Raw genomic sequence first — 13,261 nt, forward strand, 5'->3', positions numbered from 1 at the left:
CGTATATTTACGTTAATATATGTTTACCTAATAAGTATACAAAATATTTTACCCTTGTATATAAGGTGCTAACAAATTAGTTACCGATATTTTAAGAGATGGTGCTTGACATTCAATTTATCAACGTTAAATGGCCAGTTAAGTGTTAAGTAAAAGAGGTTTTAGAATCTGTTCAATGAGGTCTCACTTAATTATTTCATTAACAGGGTGTTTATACGGCGCAAATTTGTTTTCTAATTTTCTTCAAAAATCACCATAACCTGTAATGTTTCATACTAAAATATACTCCAGGAACCGAGAACTAGCTGTAAACATATTGGAAGTTAATTTGTTAGGACCTTATATTAAAAATGGGATATTAAAAATGTATGAGAATACCTTGCAAAATAATATTTTATATATATATTTATATTAAAAATGTATATTTTTTAAGCGATCGGGTTTGAATAGGAAAGATTGCTGAAACTATTCTTCATAATTTTAAGTGAATTATATAGTACTGGACTTCGTTTGCTTGGGACAAAGAGAATTAATAAGACCAAGAGTGCTCACTACATACAACGGTTTTGTTACCAAAAATACTATTATATTCGTAGTCTACATCTAGCGTCAAGTAGCGGAACTCTCAGTACTGCTACTCAACAATTGATGTGGTGGCAAACAAAAAGTCTAATGCTCAACGATTTTCAGCTAATATTATAACCAGAGTAAGCGTAGGAGTTGAAAATAGAACTCCGGTTTCTCTGGTTATAATATTACCTGAAAATGTTTGAGCATTAGAGTTTTCATTCGTCGCAACATCTATTGTCAAGTAGCAGTACTGATAATTCCGCTACTCGATGCTAGATGTCGACTACGAAGATAATAATCGTTTTGGTACCAAAACTGATGTATTACTCTATCTTCTTCTTATTTCTCTATGCTTGGGATGATGATCATGTTTGACATGTCCTTCCCCGGGTTGAAGTTTCAGTAGTAGTCTTAATTTTCGGTAGTTTCAGACTCTGAAATTACCACCATACCAAAGTTCACCTTATACGGTTCAGCGGTGCAAGCGTGAAGAGGTAGCAGACAAACAAATAGCCAGAGTTACGGCCTGATTCGAAGAATGATTAAGACACGTTTAAGATCTTTAAAAGATCGATAGCTAAACGAGATATCATAATTGACGTTTATTTCGATTCCGCTGTGATATTTCTAACGTCCCTACGATAATTCTAACGTCAAAGTGACATTGGTTGCCCGAATCGAGCTGCTTCTGTCAATTATACGACATACAAACGATATCTAAATGATAACTTATCTAAACCTGTAGGGCTAAGATGGTCGGCTCTTTATCATTTGTCACCATAGCTGTCACGTTCTAACAAGTATGTAAGCGCGAAAGTGACGGACACAGTGACAAGTGATAAAAATGGAACCATAATACCGCCCCTGTAGGGCTAAGATGGCCGGATCTTTATCATTTGTCACCATGCCTGTCACGTTCTAACAAGTATGTAAGTGCGAAAGTGATGCGCATCGTGACAAGCGATAAAAATATAACCATGCTGCCACCACAGAACTTATAGTTATCGTATCTCATTCTTCGAATCGGGCCGTTACTATCTCATGTATAATATTAATTGATAGTAGGGATAAAGCAATATACCTATCGAAGTTGATTATGGTGGTGTTATGTTTAATAAAAATAGTCATAGTCAAGCGAGATTGATCTAAACAATCGACTCGCACATTCTTAGTGATTTGTATCAGGAGTTCAATACTGAAGAGCGTCTAATCTCTTTCTTTCATGCAGTGAAATAATAAACGTGCTGGTTAAGAAAACCGAGTAAATAATATGTCTGTAGTATCTATATAATAAATTAATAATATATACATCTTTATCTGTTTTGGGTCATAGATCATAAGCGAATCGTAATGTATCACAGCGAGTTATAAATAAAAGTACTTTGTATGCGAAACCTCACATTATAACTTTCCATTAAACATTAATTATGCAATATACTTTCCTGAAAGTATGACAACGCTACTGTAGCGGAGTTACATTTCAGGAAAAAATTGCTGCACGCTATTGCATGCAGAATGTGAAAATGCATTTTATGTAAAATATCAACGTGATATAAAACATACTGGTAAAAACATTATCCTGCACTTTTTATGATAGCTGAGCTGCACAGTAAGTACCTATTAAAAATTTATTCATAAATACCTCAGCCTCGGTGTGTTACAGCTATTTTTATGTGTCAAATTTAGTCAAAAGTATATAGACACCTCTGGAGTTGCAGGCGTTTATAGGCTACTGAGACTGCTTACCATCAGGCGGGTCGTATGCTTGTTTACCCCCGACGTAGTATAAAAATGTCGTAGCTCTTGATTGGTGCTCAATTGGTTAATACTTTCGACTAAATATAATAGGCAATGTCTTCCTATTTCTTGAACATAGAGATTCTCGGGGCTCATGTTATAAATCATATACTAGTACTTCGCCCTGGACTCAGAACTAGCAAATCACCAAAAACCATATATAGAGTGAATTCATAGACATCCAAGTATATAATTTTCAACGCAATTGAATAAAAAAATGCGAAATCTTAGATGATTGCTGTTTTACAATTTCGATTACTTACGGATTCATGATAAAGGGCCTTTTAGATGCTCAGTTATTAATTTTTGTCATGATCAGATCAAGACAATAAAAAAATACTTTGGGAGTCAAATCAGCAATTGACATAACTCGTTATGCATCTCGGGCGCACGTGTGCGATTGAGATGCCTTATGACACCACTCGCAGTGCATTTTTCGCTTAACAGATTTTAAAATCTCAATACTTATTGCTCCCAGCGCGCCTGCTTAGAATAAGACGCTCTATCAGTAAGTGTAATGACATTGGCACCTACCTAGATTTTACGGCTGTGTAATCTGCTGTGGAAACAGTAATATATAATTAATTCAGCAAACCAGGGAGGCTATAACATTATTGAATCAAAAGTAGTTATTCTCAGATGCCGTGACGACAGTTTCAATAAAACATAATTACTCAGCAGACGGGAATTTGCCGATTTGGCTGTGTTTGCTGAAAAGGTCTGGGTTAGCCTACAACAGTTTTTTTTTCGTATTATTTTATTTGGTAACGCTAAGAACTAAACAAATAAAAAGTAGGAAATATAATTAAGTGGTTTAAAGCTCTCCCTCATTTTCAGTATTCCCGATTTTTATTTGACTCCGGAAATCCCTTTGAAACGGAGTTTAATATATCTTTTCTCCGATATACTCGGAAATTTTCACCTTATTGTAGCAAAAATAGTACGGGAAGTTCTTCGTTGTGGTCAAACTCAAATTAAAAAAATTCAAACCATTATTGTCTTGTTTTAGCGGACGGGAAGTTATTACTGTATTGTTTTTTACTTTTTAAAAACATATATCCACTAAGAAAAACGCAAACTGCCAATTAATAGAGCCGCGGGCTGCGTCTACACGATCCAGTCAGCATCATTTCAAGCTATAGGATAGAGTTGTGTAAGACGACCGTCGTGTATGATCGTGCGAATACCGCTTAATAAATTCAAAGACTATACAAATTTTTTTAAGGATCTAATGCGTGCACATACAACTTATATTGCACAATTACATTGAATGAGCGAATATTGAATTGTACTGAATGGCAGATAGTTGTGCCTTAACTTTTAAAAAATAATTAAAGAGGGAAACAGTTCTTGACGTTTTTGATGTGAAGGTTCAATTTGAGTGCTGGTTGATGCTTAAATTATGATTATTTTACCTGATTTCCTCGCATGTTTGGAGAAAATCACTATATATACCTCGGCAGGAACAGCAATTCGTGGATTCGTCTCCTTTGTCGAAAATCGAAACTCATCCACGAATTGCCTTTTCCCGGCCTCTACAATAATGTACTATTAAAAAATACAGGTTCTGCTAATGTCTCCGTCACCAGCTGTTCGGCAGTCACTCAGTGGTGAAATTGGTCAACATTTCATTGGCATGCGGCAGATATACAGATTATGTCATTCACGAAGACGCGTGTCTTGACTCGTCATGTCATGTTATTAAAGCTTAGATTTGATGTCATCGTGGATGATACGAACTATAGCGAGCCTAATTGCACTTATGCGTGACCGCTTGTCAAGCGAGTCGTCTCGATGTTTATGTTTCTAAGCGATCCACTACAAAGCGTAAAGAAAATCTCTTGTTTGAACTTTACCTATATTGTTGTTTAAAATTAACTGTGCACTGTAGGACTGCAGCAGTATCGATGTTAGAGGTGAAAATGTTTAAACAAAAAAATATAATAGGTCCTTTCACCCTCGGACTATCATACTGAGGCACATTTTTGTGGTTCGTTGTTGGCTACGTATATCTATTAAATTATGGAAATGTGGCTGTCTAAAAGTTTGTAAGTTTGTTTATTCGATTATGTAATACTCAAATTGAGCCTAAATTTAAAGCCTCAATGTCCTGGGTGACATTGTTTCAACGAAGAAGAAATTAGAAAAGTCGCGTGGTTTTTTTATTTAGTTTTATACGCACAGATAAGTTAATTTATATTATGTTTTTAACAACATATTTTAACTACAAAGGAATCCTAAAATCCGCCTCAAACATGCTCAAGTTTGATCAAGAAAGAAAACTCACTAGTCCGAGCGGTGAAGCGAAACAAGTGAAGAAACTTTCGAACTTCCGACTTTGCTCAGGAGTCTTAAAAGTTTAACAGGAATGAGAGGCTGTGGTGAAATAAATAACTTTGCCGATAACACATTGGAAGCCATTGTTATACAAGTTGGTACCTATATAAGGAAGTACCTGTCGTAGTTACCTAGATTAAGTGCCAATACAAAATGAGTTCTATTTTTAGAGTTTTTTTACCGAGCCAATTGGAACCCTGTTGTTAACACTTACGCACGCGGTCCATCCGTCTATCCATTCGTATATCAACGGCTCTAGTTGACATTTTCTCAGGGTGTGATTTTCTATTCTCGCCAAAAACATGAATCCTCAGGCTCCATCTCATTACCCGTAGTATAATGTAGAAGGTTGAAATTTACTTTTTTTTTATACCACGACGGTGGCAAGCAAGCATAAGGCCCGCCTGGTGGTAAGCAGTAAACTATGGACGCCTGCAACTCCAGAGGTGTTACATGCGCGTTGCCGACCCTTTAAAAATCTGTACACTCCTTTTTTGAAGAACCTCATACTGTAGACCCTCGGGAAAACCTCGGCAGGTAGCTCATTCGCCGAGTTGCGAGAAGATAAGAGGAGGCAGTTTTATTACTTGCTTGGTTTATGTAATCTCTTCGCTTGTCTCAGGTGTTGTCGAGGAGATAAATAAGAGTGGACTGTAGTATAAACGCTGGTTTACTTCCAAATTACAAGAAATACAAAAGGTGGCAAAGTGAATAGTCGTTGAGGAATCGGATAACAACCGGTAAGTTTTTGAAAGCTCTAGCAACTGTCAGAGTTTTGAATACAAAATTGCCATAGTGAAATTTGAATATAGGGATTTTAAATATTGTTGAATTTAAACATTTGAATTAATATTTTAATTAAAAAATATGAAATTTGAATTATATTCATTAGAAGATTATTTTATTACCTTAAATTAAAATTGTGTAGAAATTATAAGTTGTTTTTTTATTACAAACATTGATTAGGTAGTTCAATTACAACGAAAAAGGATCAAAATTGGATCGGTGTGTATTTTTGAACGTTTCGTAACAGTTTAGTTAAACTATGTAGATATAATATACTGAGTCCTTTATACTGATAAAAGTTTTTACTTAAATGTATTAATCAATAGCTAACTAAATATTTTCTAAATTTTTTACTAGCATCAGGTATTACATTTTGTGAAACAGTCGCTTTGGTTTCATTGTACCTTTAAAGTTTCGCCAATATACCTACCAACATTCATATCTCAGCCGTTTCATTTTGATTTTACGAAACATCCTATCTACAACGTGCTACGACTAACCTTTTTGTGTGGCTTTTAGAAATTATTTACTTAAACTTATGAATTTGCATGATCCCTTTTATATCGATAGGTTCACGCTTTTTTTTATTTTCCCCGAATTAGAAAAAAAAAACTCCGAAAATTTTATAACAATGTTTAAATATCGAGTATATATCTACTTCAGGATATTCGTGAGGTATGTGTATGGCGTCTAACATTCAACCATGATTTTACAAGGGCTAGGATTTGCAATGCAATAAATACCTCAAACTAATTTATAAATTGTATATTAAGATGTCAACCACAATGAAAAAATTTACTGTGATCAACTCTGGCTAACGTGGGACTCGAACCCATATCAACAAGGAAAAAAACAATGTGGCTGTTAAAAAAAACTTATTGATAATGTATATATACATTATCGCAAACCAAATGAGCTTAAACTAAAATCTTGTTTAAGTCATGCATTTATTCGCAGCAGTATAATATCCCACCTTCTCATCATCAACTAAGGCAAGGGTGGCAGTAAAAATCTCGGTCGCGTTGTTGACTTGTGGAAATTACTTCCATTCATTTTTGCGCTACGTTTAAAAGGGTTGTTAAAAGAACGTTTGTTTCAGGATCAATGACCTTGCTCCGAGGCACCAACGATGGCTCGTACCACGGCTGTCTACCTCTTTACAGTCCATTTTCTCTCGTACATTATAGGTGAGTGTCTTGACAGGTTGTTAAGTGTTTGCAAGCTGTTGTGAGCTTTATGGTGCTTGATTGCACGCACTTGACCTGAATTGTAACCGGAGTAAGTGTGAAAGGGTGACGGAATGGTGTAAATGGAATGCGATTGATGGAATTGAAATGGATAAGTGGCATTACATTTTGGTCGTTAAAGTGAAATCGTGATAGAATTCCATGGACGCAAATAGGTATATTTCAAATCATATTTTTTCTTACGTTTTTCTTTTTAAGTTTTTGTGGCGTAGGTACGTGCTAAACATTTTGTCGGTTCATTAGCATAACGTTACGAATGGAATTCCAAGCGGCAAATTAGCGTAGCGCAAAACAGACATTTTATAGAAATATATTATATCACACCCAATAAGTAAAACCGGGTTAAGGCTAGAATAATCCATAATAAAGAGGTTAAGATCAGTCAGACATAAACAGAATTATGGTCCTATGGAGCATGAGGTTTATTACGTCGAGCATAAAATTTTACAAAACGCGTAGGTTGACATAAAACGGTGTTGTAAAGCGGTCCGTCCACAGGACAAAGCGAGGATCATAATTTAAATTTTAACACTTAATCAAGCTTTGGCTGACAATCAAGATTTACGTCTCTACTGGGAGCGTTTCATTTTCCGCTCCATTTCTTCGAGCTGCTCTTTAGGCAGATAACGCGATTAATTTTTAATCTGATCGCTCTCCATCATTAATTTCCCACTCTCTGCTGACGCGCAGGACGATTGTAGACAAATTTAATTGATGGGAATTTCGTTGAATCCACTGACGTACTATAACGAGGGGTTATTAAATAATACGGCTCAGTGCGAGTTCTGTTAATGTAAGGACCAATAGGTCCGTACCATCACAGTTTGAGACGAAATATTTGGGGTGAAACTTTTTCTTTCAAGCGTGCATTAACATTGATTTTAATATCAAACGGCAGGTTGTTACTAGTGTAGTAATTTAATGTTGAAGCCCCATTTTCTTAGACACCTCTCTGATCGCAATCAATCATCACTAATATTGATAGTATATAAAACTAAAGCGAGATGTGTCGTTGCTCTTACCTCAAAAAAAATCTAGATTAACAAGAAAATGCAATAAAATGAAACTCCTTTAAGAGCTATAGGCGGCCACAGGAGGCTATAATTGTGATATTTGTAATCATACAGTTTACATTTATAATATTACAGTATAATGCGTGCAGGGGGCGTGCGTGAATAACCTATATTACCTACGTTGCCATAATTACAGTAAGCACCTATGTATTTAAACGAGAAGTTGCTTTTATCTATAGGTATAATTTTATTGATAGGAAAGCAATAAAATTGTACCTACTTTATTCACTTTTTGTATCTGTTGATTTTCCTATATTCGGACGCCCAGAAAAGCAGCAATCCATTTTTATTGCAATGATGGTTATTTAATGGTAATTTTATTAGAGTACACCATATTTTATTGTCATGAATTTTTCATATGTCAAGTTTTTCATTCCCAAGTAGTAATACTTTTTTAAGCTACTTATCAATAATAGGGCAATTCTAGTGTTAATTATTAAATCTGTTTCCAATATGATACTGATATGATACTGGTCTGTCATTGTAAAAAGTGACGTTTTTGGTTGAAGAAATGTAAATTTTGATACTAATAGATCAGTATCATATCAGTATCGTATTGGAAATATATCTAATAACTAAAACTAAAATTGGTCTGTAAGTTAAGAATTTCAGTATTGTGTGGTGATAAAGTCTCAATGAGCGAGGTTCACAACAATACCGATGAGTTCTTGAACTATTGTGTAATATCGTGAATAATGTATAACACAACTTTGCTTGAACAATCTGTAGGTAATAGTTTACCCAGAATGCAATTTGAACAAAATTGTTAAGAAGTCAGTTTTACTTAAAGCAAGTTTTCAATGGAATTGAAATGGAGACACAGAAGGTTTTTTGTGCAGCTTAGTTCTTCAACTACTTATTATATACAACAGTAGTAAATATTATAGTAGTACTTTTTTTGTATTTTATTGTGTTTGACTGGGGTAGATTTTCTTTCCAACATTTCAAACATTAACCCTATTTGCTTAAACAAAACCACCTTCGGGATGTCAAAAATATAAACTCAAAATACAGCAGTGTGCTGTGATGAAGAAGACAATTATATTTGAATGAAACAAGTTGTTGATGAGAACTTAAAAATACTTTCAACGATAACGACCGTGATGAGCGCATCCCTCCCCTGTTTACCAGATTAATGAAGTTATTGTTCTGTTAATAGTAGACGCGGAATATTTACAGTCACTCGAGTTTTACGATTACGTTTATCTAAAGAACAAAGCGAGTTGTAGAATGGTTGTACGCAAGTAAATTTTGTTACAAAGTTTTGTACGAATGCCTCGCCAGTTTTGATGAATTTGTCATGTAAATTCCTTGATCTGAAATGTTAATTTTGTTACGTTTTAATAATGGGTTCGGTTTACCTACAAACAAAATGATTGAAAGAAAGATCACAAAATTGCAGCTGCCATACTCTTATTTTTTTCAATACCTGAATTACAATACATTAAGATGTTTGATGATGTTAATGTTATAAAAAAAAAAAGTAATGTGGAAGTCTAGCAGAGTAAAAAGAAATATCTTGCAGGTCAAATATATTCTTTAAATTATATTAAATGCTTTTTATTATGCCTTCTTTTAAGTATTTTAAAACAAAGGGATTATTAGAAAAATCATGTTACTCTTTGATAACTTGGTAACGATGATCATAATGCATAATTCTTGTGTCTGGTTATATTTTTTATTAAAATTCAGAGTGAAAATTTATATTAAAGTCTTTAATCTAAAACTGAAAAGTCCCATTTGCATTTCAAAACTACTCTATTTTACGATAAATACAAAATTTTACACGCAAAAGACAGCAAATTGCTTTACTAAAATATTTTTTTTGAACAAGCAGATACGTCTGCAAGCGATACTCCAAATTATAAGGGAAGGAATGGAAAGATTTGCAAGGGTCTGGTAGGCTTCTGTAGCTCAATTGGTTAAGAGCAAACGCACGAATTGCGGAGGTTGCGGGTGTAAGTCCTGCCGGAGGCGTAACTTTTTCCATTTTTTCTTTTAATATAAAAATTGCTTTACTGTTATCAACACAACATGTGTCCATATTAAATAGATAACATAATTTCAGTTTGCCGTCAAGATAGCACTAACAACAAACCTCGAGACCAGAGTACAGTTTCGGAATCTTCCAGAAGATTCCGAACGGAGTTCTTAGAAGATTGGCCGCAGGCACCTGGAGCTCCTTACTTCGATCCAAGCACACCCGACAATGTGACCGGCCTAGTGGGACATCCTGTTACGCTTCTTTGTAAAGTGAAGAATTTGCAAAATCGGACGGTAATTATTACTTGAGCCACAGAGTAGTAAATATAGAAGACGCACAATCCCTATACGACACCGCGTGACCTACATGCCTCATCATTATTGTAGTTGGCGCTATCTACCATTTTTCCCATTGTAGCTTTGTGCGTACGCGTGCGTGTTTGCGTGGTAGATAACTGGCAACGATTATTTAAATTCAGAACTATCGCCCTGCTGAAGGAATAAAGATCTGCAGGCGATTCATTTCGAAAGCGGCAATCATTTATGGTAGTCGATATTTGTGTTATTACTGTTTGAAGGAATACCTCGAGCCTTTAAATTCCCCACCGCAGATAGACTGTATCCCTTTACAGTACAATTGAAATAGCACAAACGTCGAAATTTCTTGGACAGTCCTGAAATTTTGTACGTATGTAAATTAAAGGCCCCTTATTCATGTCCATACCAATTGATATTTGGGGACCTCGAGGAATCGCAGCCGTTTTGGAAAATGTGTACCATCCTGGAGATATTCGCGTTTTACTCGAAATGTACGTTATCTAGGCAAATACGGTGCAAAACAACATTAGGAGCTTATTAAATTCTACACAAAAAATCTTGTTATAGGAAATACTTGCTGAATCTAGGTTTAGCACTTATACACTTCCAGGGGACATTCTTTTAATAGGAAACTCGGAGGGATATTAATTCCACTTTTGTGTAAACATTTGTACATGATCTACCCCATTATCAACATTTTACTTGACTGCGGCTTCACCAGAAAGTAGGGTTATGGGTTTAAGTACTGCTGATTCAGTACACCCTGTAGCTTAGGATACTGGCTGGATTTTTAAAAGTGACATATCTCTAAATTTCTGTTGCCCTTCACAACCTGTTTACACTTGTTTTATTAAAGAAAAATCAGTAAAGCCGCCTTGAGGGGACTCAGAATATTAAATCATATTTTTTCTTTTAGCACCTAAATTATTGAGCTGATTCCAATAAAACAGACATCAAAGGTTGAATCAACTAGTTCGTTGAATCAATGATCACCACTACATGAACTGAGAAAATGCATAGAATGTGCTTTAAAATGCTTTTGAGCAGTAGCCAGTACATCTTACGTTTAAATATTATGAATAAGTTGATAGTTTTCATACACAAATAGCTAAAATATTGAATATAATATTGAGCGCCATTAATAATATGACAATTCTCGTGGCGTTGTACGTGGGTTATTAATTTGTTAGTCTTCTCTATTGACTAGCCTTTGCTTGATATATAGAATTTCATTTCATTTGTTTAATATTGTATTGTCATGTACATAATAGTTCAATAATTATTTTTTAGACATAAAATATTTTAATTGGTTTGTTCAGTCCTTTTTCTATATTTACATTTACTATTCCACCCCCAACAATTTATTATATTTTGAGTAAGATAAAGGATTACGTATCTATGTGGTACCAACACGATATTTTTATCTTCGTTTTTAGGGTTCCGTACTCAAAAGATAAAACGGGACCCTATTACTAAGACTCCGCTGTCCGTCCGTCCGTCCGTCCATCCGTCCATCTGTCACCAGGCTGTATCTCATGAACCGTGATAGCTAGACATTTTAAATTTTTACAGATGATGTATTTCTGTTGCCGCTATAACAACAAATACTAAAAAGTACGGAACCCTCGTTGGGCGAGTCCGACTCGCACCTGTCCGGTTTTTTCTACTTATATATGTAAAAGTTAGCTAATGATTCTTTGATAAAGAAAAGCAAAGTTTCCTAAGATTTGTTTTAAAAATTGGACTTTGTCTAACCTTTGTTTTACCATTGCTCGACACGACTAAAAGGACATTTGAGAAATAGCCTAACCCGTCAAATATATCACGACTTCCATTTTTCTGCGACAAAAATGCCGGGCGCTCGGAAGTTTTAATTGCTCAAACTTTTTGCTCCAAATTCAAGTGTGAAAACGTTTGAAGCGAAACAGTTCAATCTCCGGTTCCTAAGTACCAAAACGTTATACCGGAACAATTTCAATGCAATAATGATAGCATTATGTTTCCGTAACTACCACTGCAATCGTCAAATGTCACCACAACATTTGACGATTGCGACTGATGTTATAATCACGACAACAATGTGACAGCGTCAACAACACTATTTATCAAGGAAATTGACAGTGACATCTTTAGACTACATAGCTGCAGGAAATATTGAAATCAATATTGTCCTGCAAAATTGTAGCTGCAGAAATTCTGCACATTAACACTGTAGCAGTACCTTACCAGTTACCTTAATGGTAGTAGATATTACTTTTGAAAATATAAGTAACGTAGTAAATAATGACATTCTGACGCATTTTGCTATGTCCAGAATGAGGAATTCTGGCGCCGTTATTTTACCATATATATGAACAACTTACTGCTTTCTATTATAGTTATAATTATGTTACCTATATGCAAAACTATTCGCATTTGGGTATGATTTATGGTCTGTTTTTGGTGAAGGTATCATGGGTGCGTCATCGTGACATCCACCTGTTGACGGTGGGGCGCTACACGTACACATCGGACCAGCGGTTCGAGGCGCAGCACAAACCACGCTCTGAGGAGTGGGCGCTGCGCATCCGTTCCCCGCAGCGTCGCGACTCCGGCCAGTATGAGTGCCAGATCTCCACCACGCCACCCATTGGGCACGCAGTCTTTCTCAGTATCGTGGGTAAGATTACAAGTCACGTTCTGAGGGATGAGTGCTATAGATCTATTCCTCAACGGCGCGTTTCTGGCAAGTGCGAGTACTAGATCTCTCTTCTCCATCTCGCCTCATAGCCCGCCCATTTTCCCCAACATGAGGAGTGAGCGTTTGCTTCACACAAAAAATATACCTACATATAAGTTACCTACTTTTTGCACATCAAATCCACATTAAAGTATGCTGCGGATTTGATGTGCGGTCTGCCGCATTCCCTAAACACGTTAACAATCTTCTTACATCCCCGATTTATAGCTAAAGCGACTAGATTTTTAATAATAAAATGAAATTACACTCAAAGTATCTTTACATTGTACTCCCGAAGCCATCTTGATTTGTGCTAACCCATTGATTAAAACGACACTGTTCAGTCCCGTGCTACTCGCTCCAGCAGGTTTGCCAACCTTCTAATTGGAATCGTATCCGGCTTGAACCGGCTCGTTCCAGTTAAGCCACGA

At 35.7% G+C, this 13,261-nt stretch overlaps 1 protein-coding gene across 2 annotated transcripts in view; it reads left to right on the top strand.

Moving 5' to 3' along the window:
* The window catches only part of LOC133534619 (hemicentin-2-like), a 42,110-nt gene that overhangs the window by 14,020 nt on the left and 14,829 nt on the right, over window positions 1-13,261 (top strand). Inside the window, exons 1-4 of one of the 2 annotated variants that reach the window (XM_061873818.1) lie at window positions 4,596-5,444; window positions 6,590-6,677; window positions 9,879-10,087; window positions 12,560-12,770. In XM_061873818.1, coding sequence (XP_061729802.1) covers window positions 6,620-6,677; window positions 9,879-10,087; window positions 12,560-12,770 — 478 coding nt within the window. In that variant the 5' untranslated portion in view covers window positions 4,596-5,444; window positions 6,590-6,619. Of the gene's footprint in view, window positions 1-4,595; window positions 5,445-6,589; window positions 6,678-9,878; window positions 10,088-12,559; window positions 12,771-13,261 lie in introns of those variants that run through there. The other variant, XM_061873817.1, reaches the window with a different exon arrangement.

Source organism: Cydia pomonella, chromosome 2 (genome assembly GCF_033807575.1).
Source record: "Cydia pomonella isolate Wapato2018A chromosome 2, ilCydPomo1, whole genome shotgun sequence".
Lineage (NCBI taxonomy): Eukaryota > Metazoa > Arthropoda > Insecta > Lepidoptera > Tortricidae > Cydia > Cydia pomonella.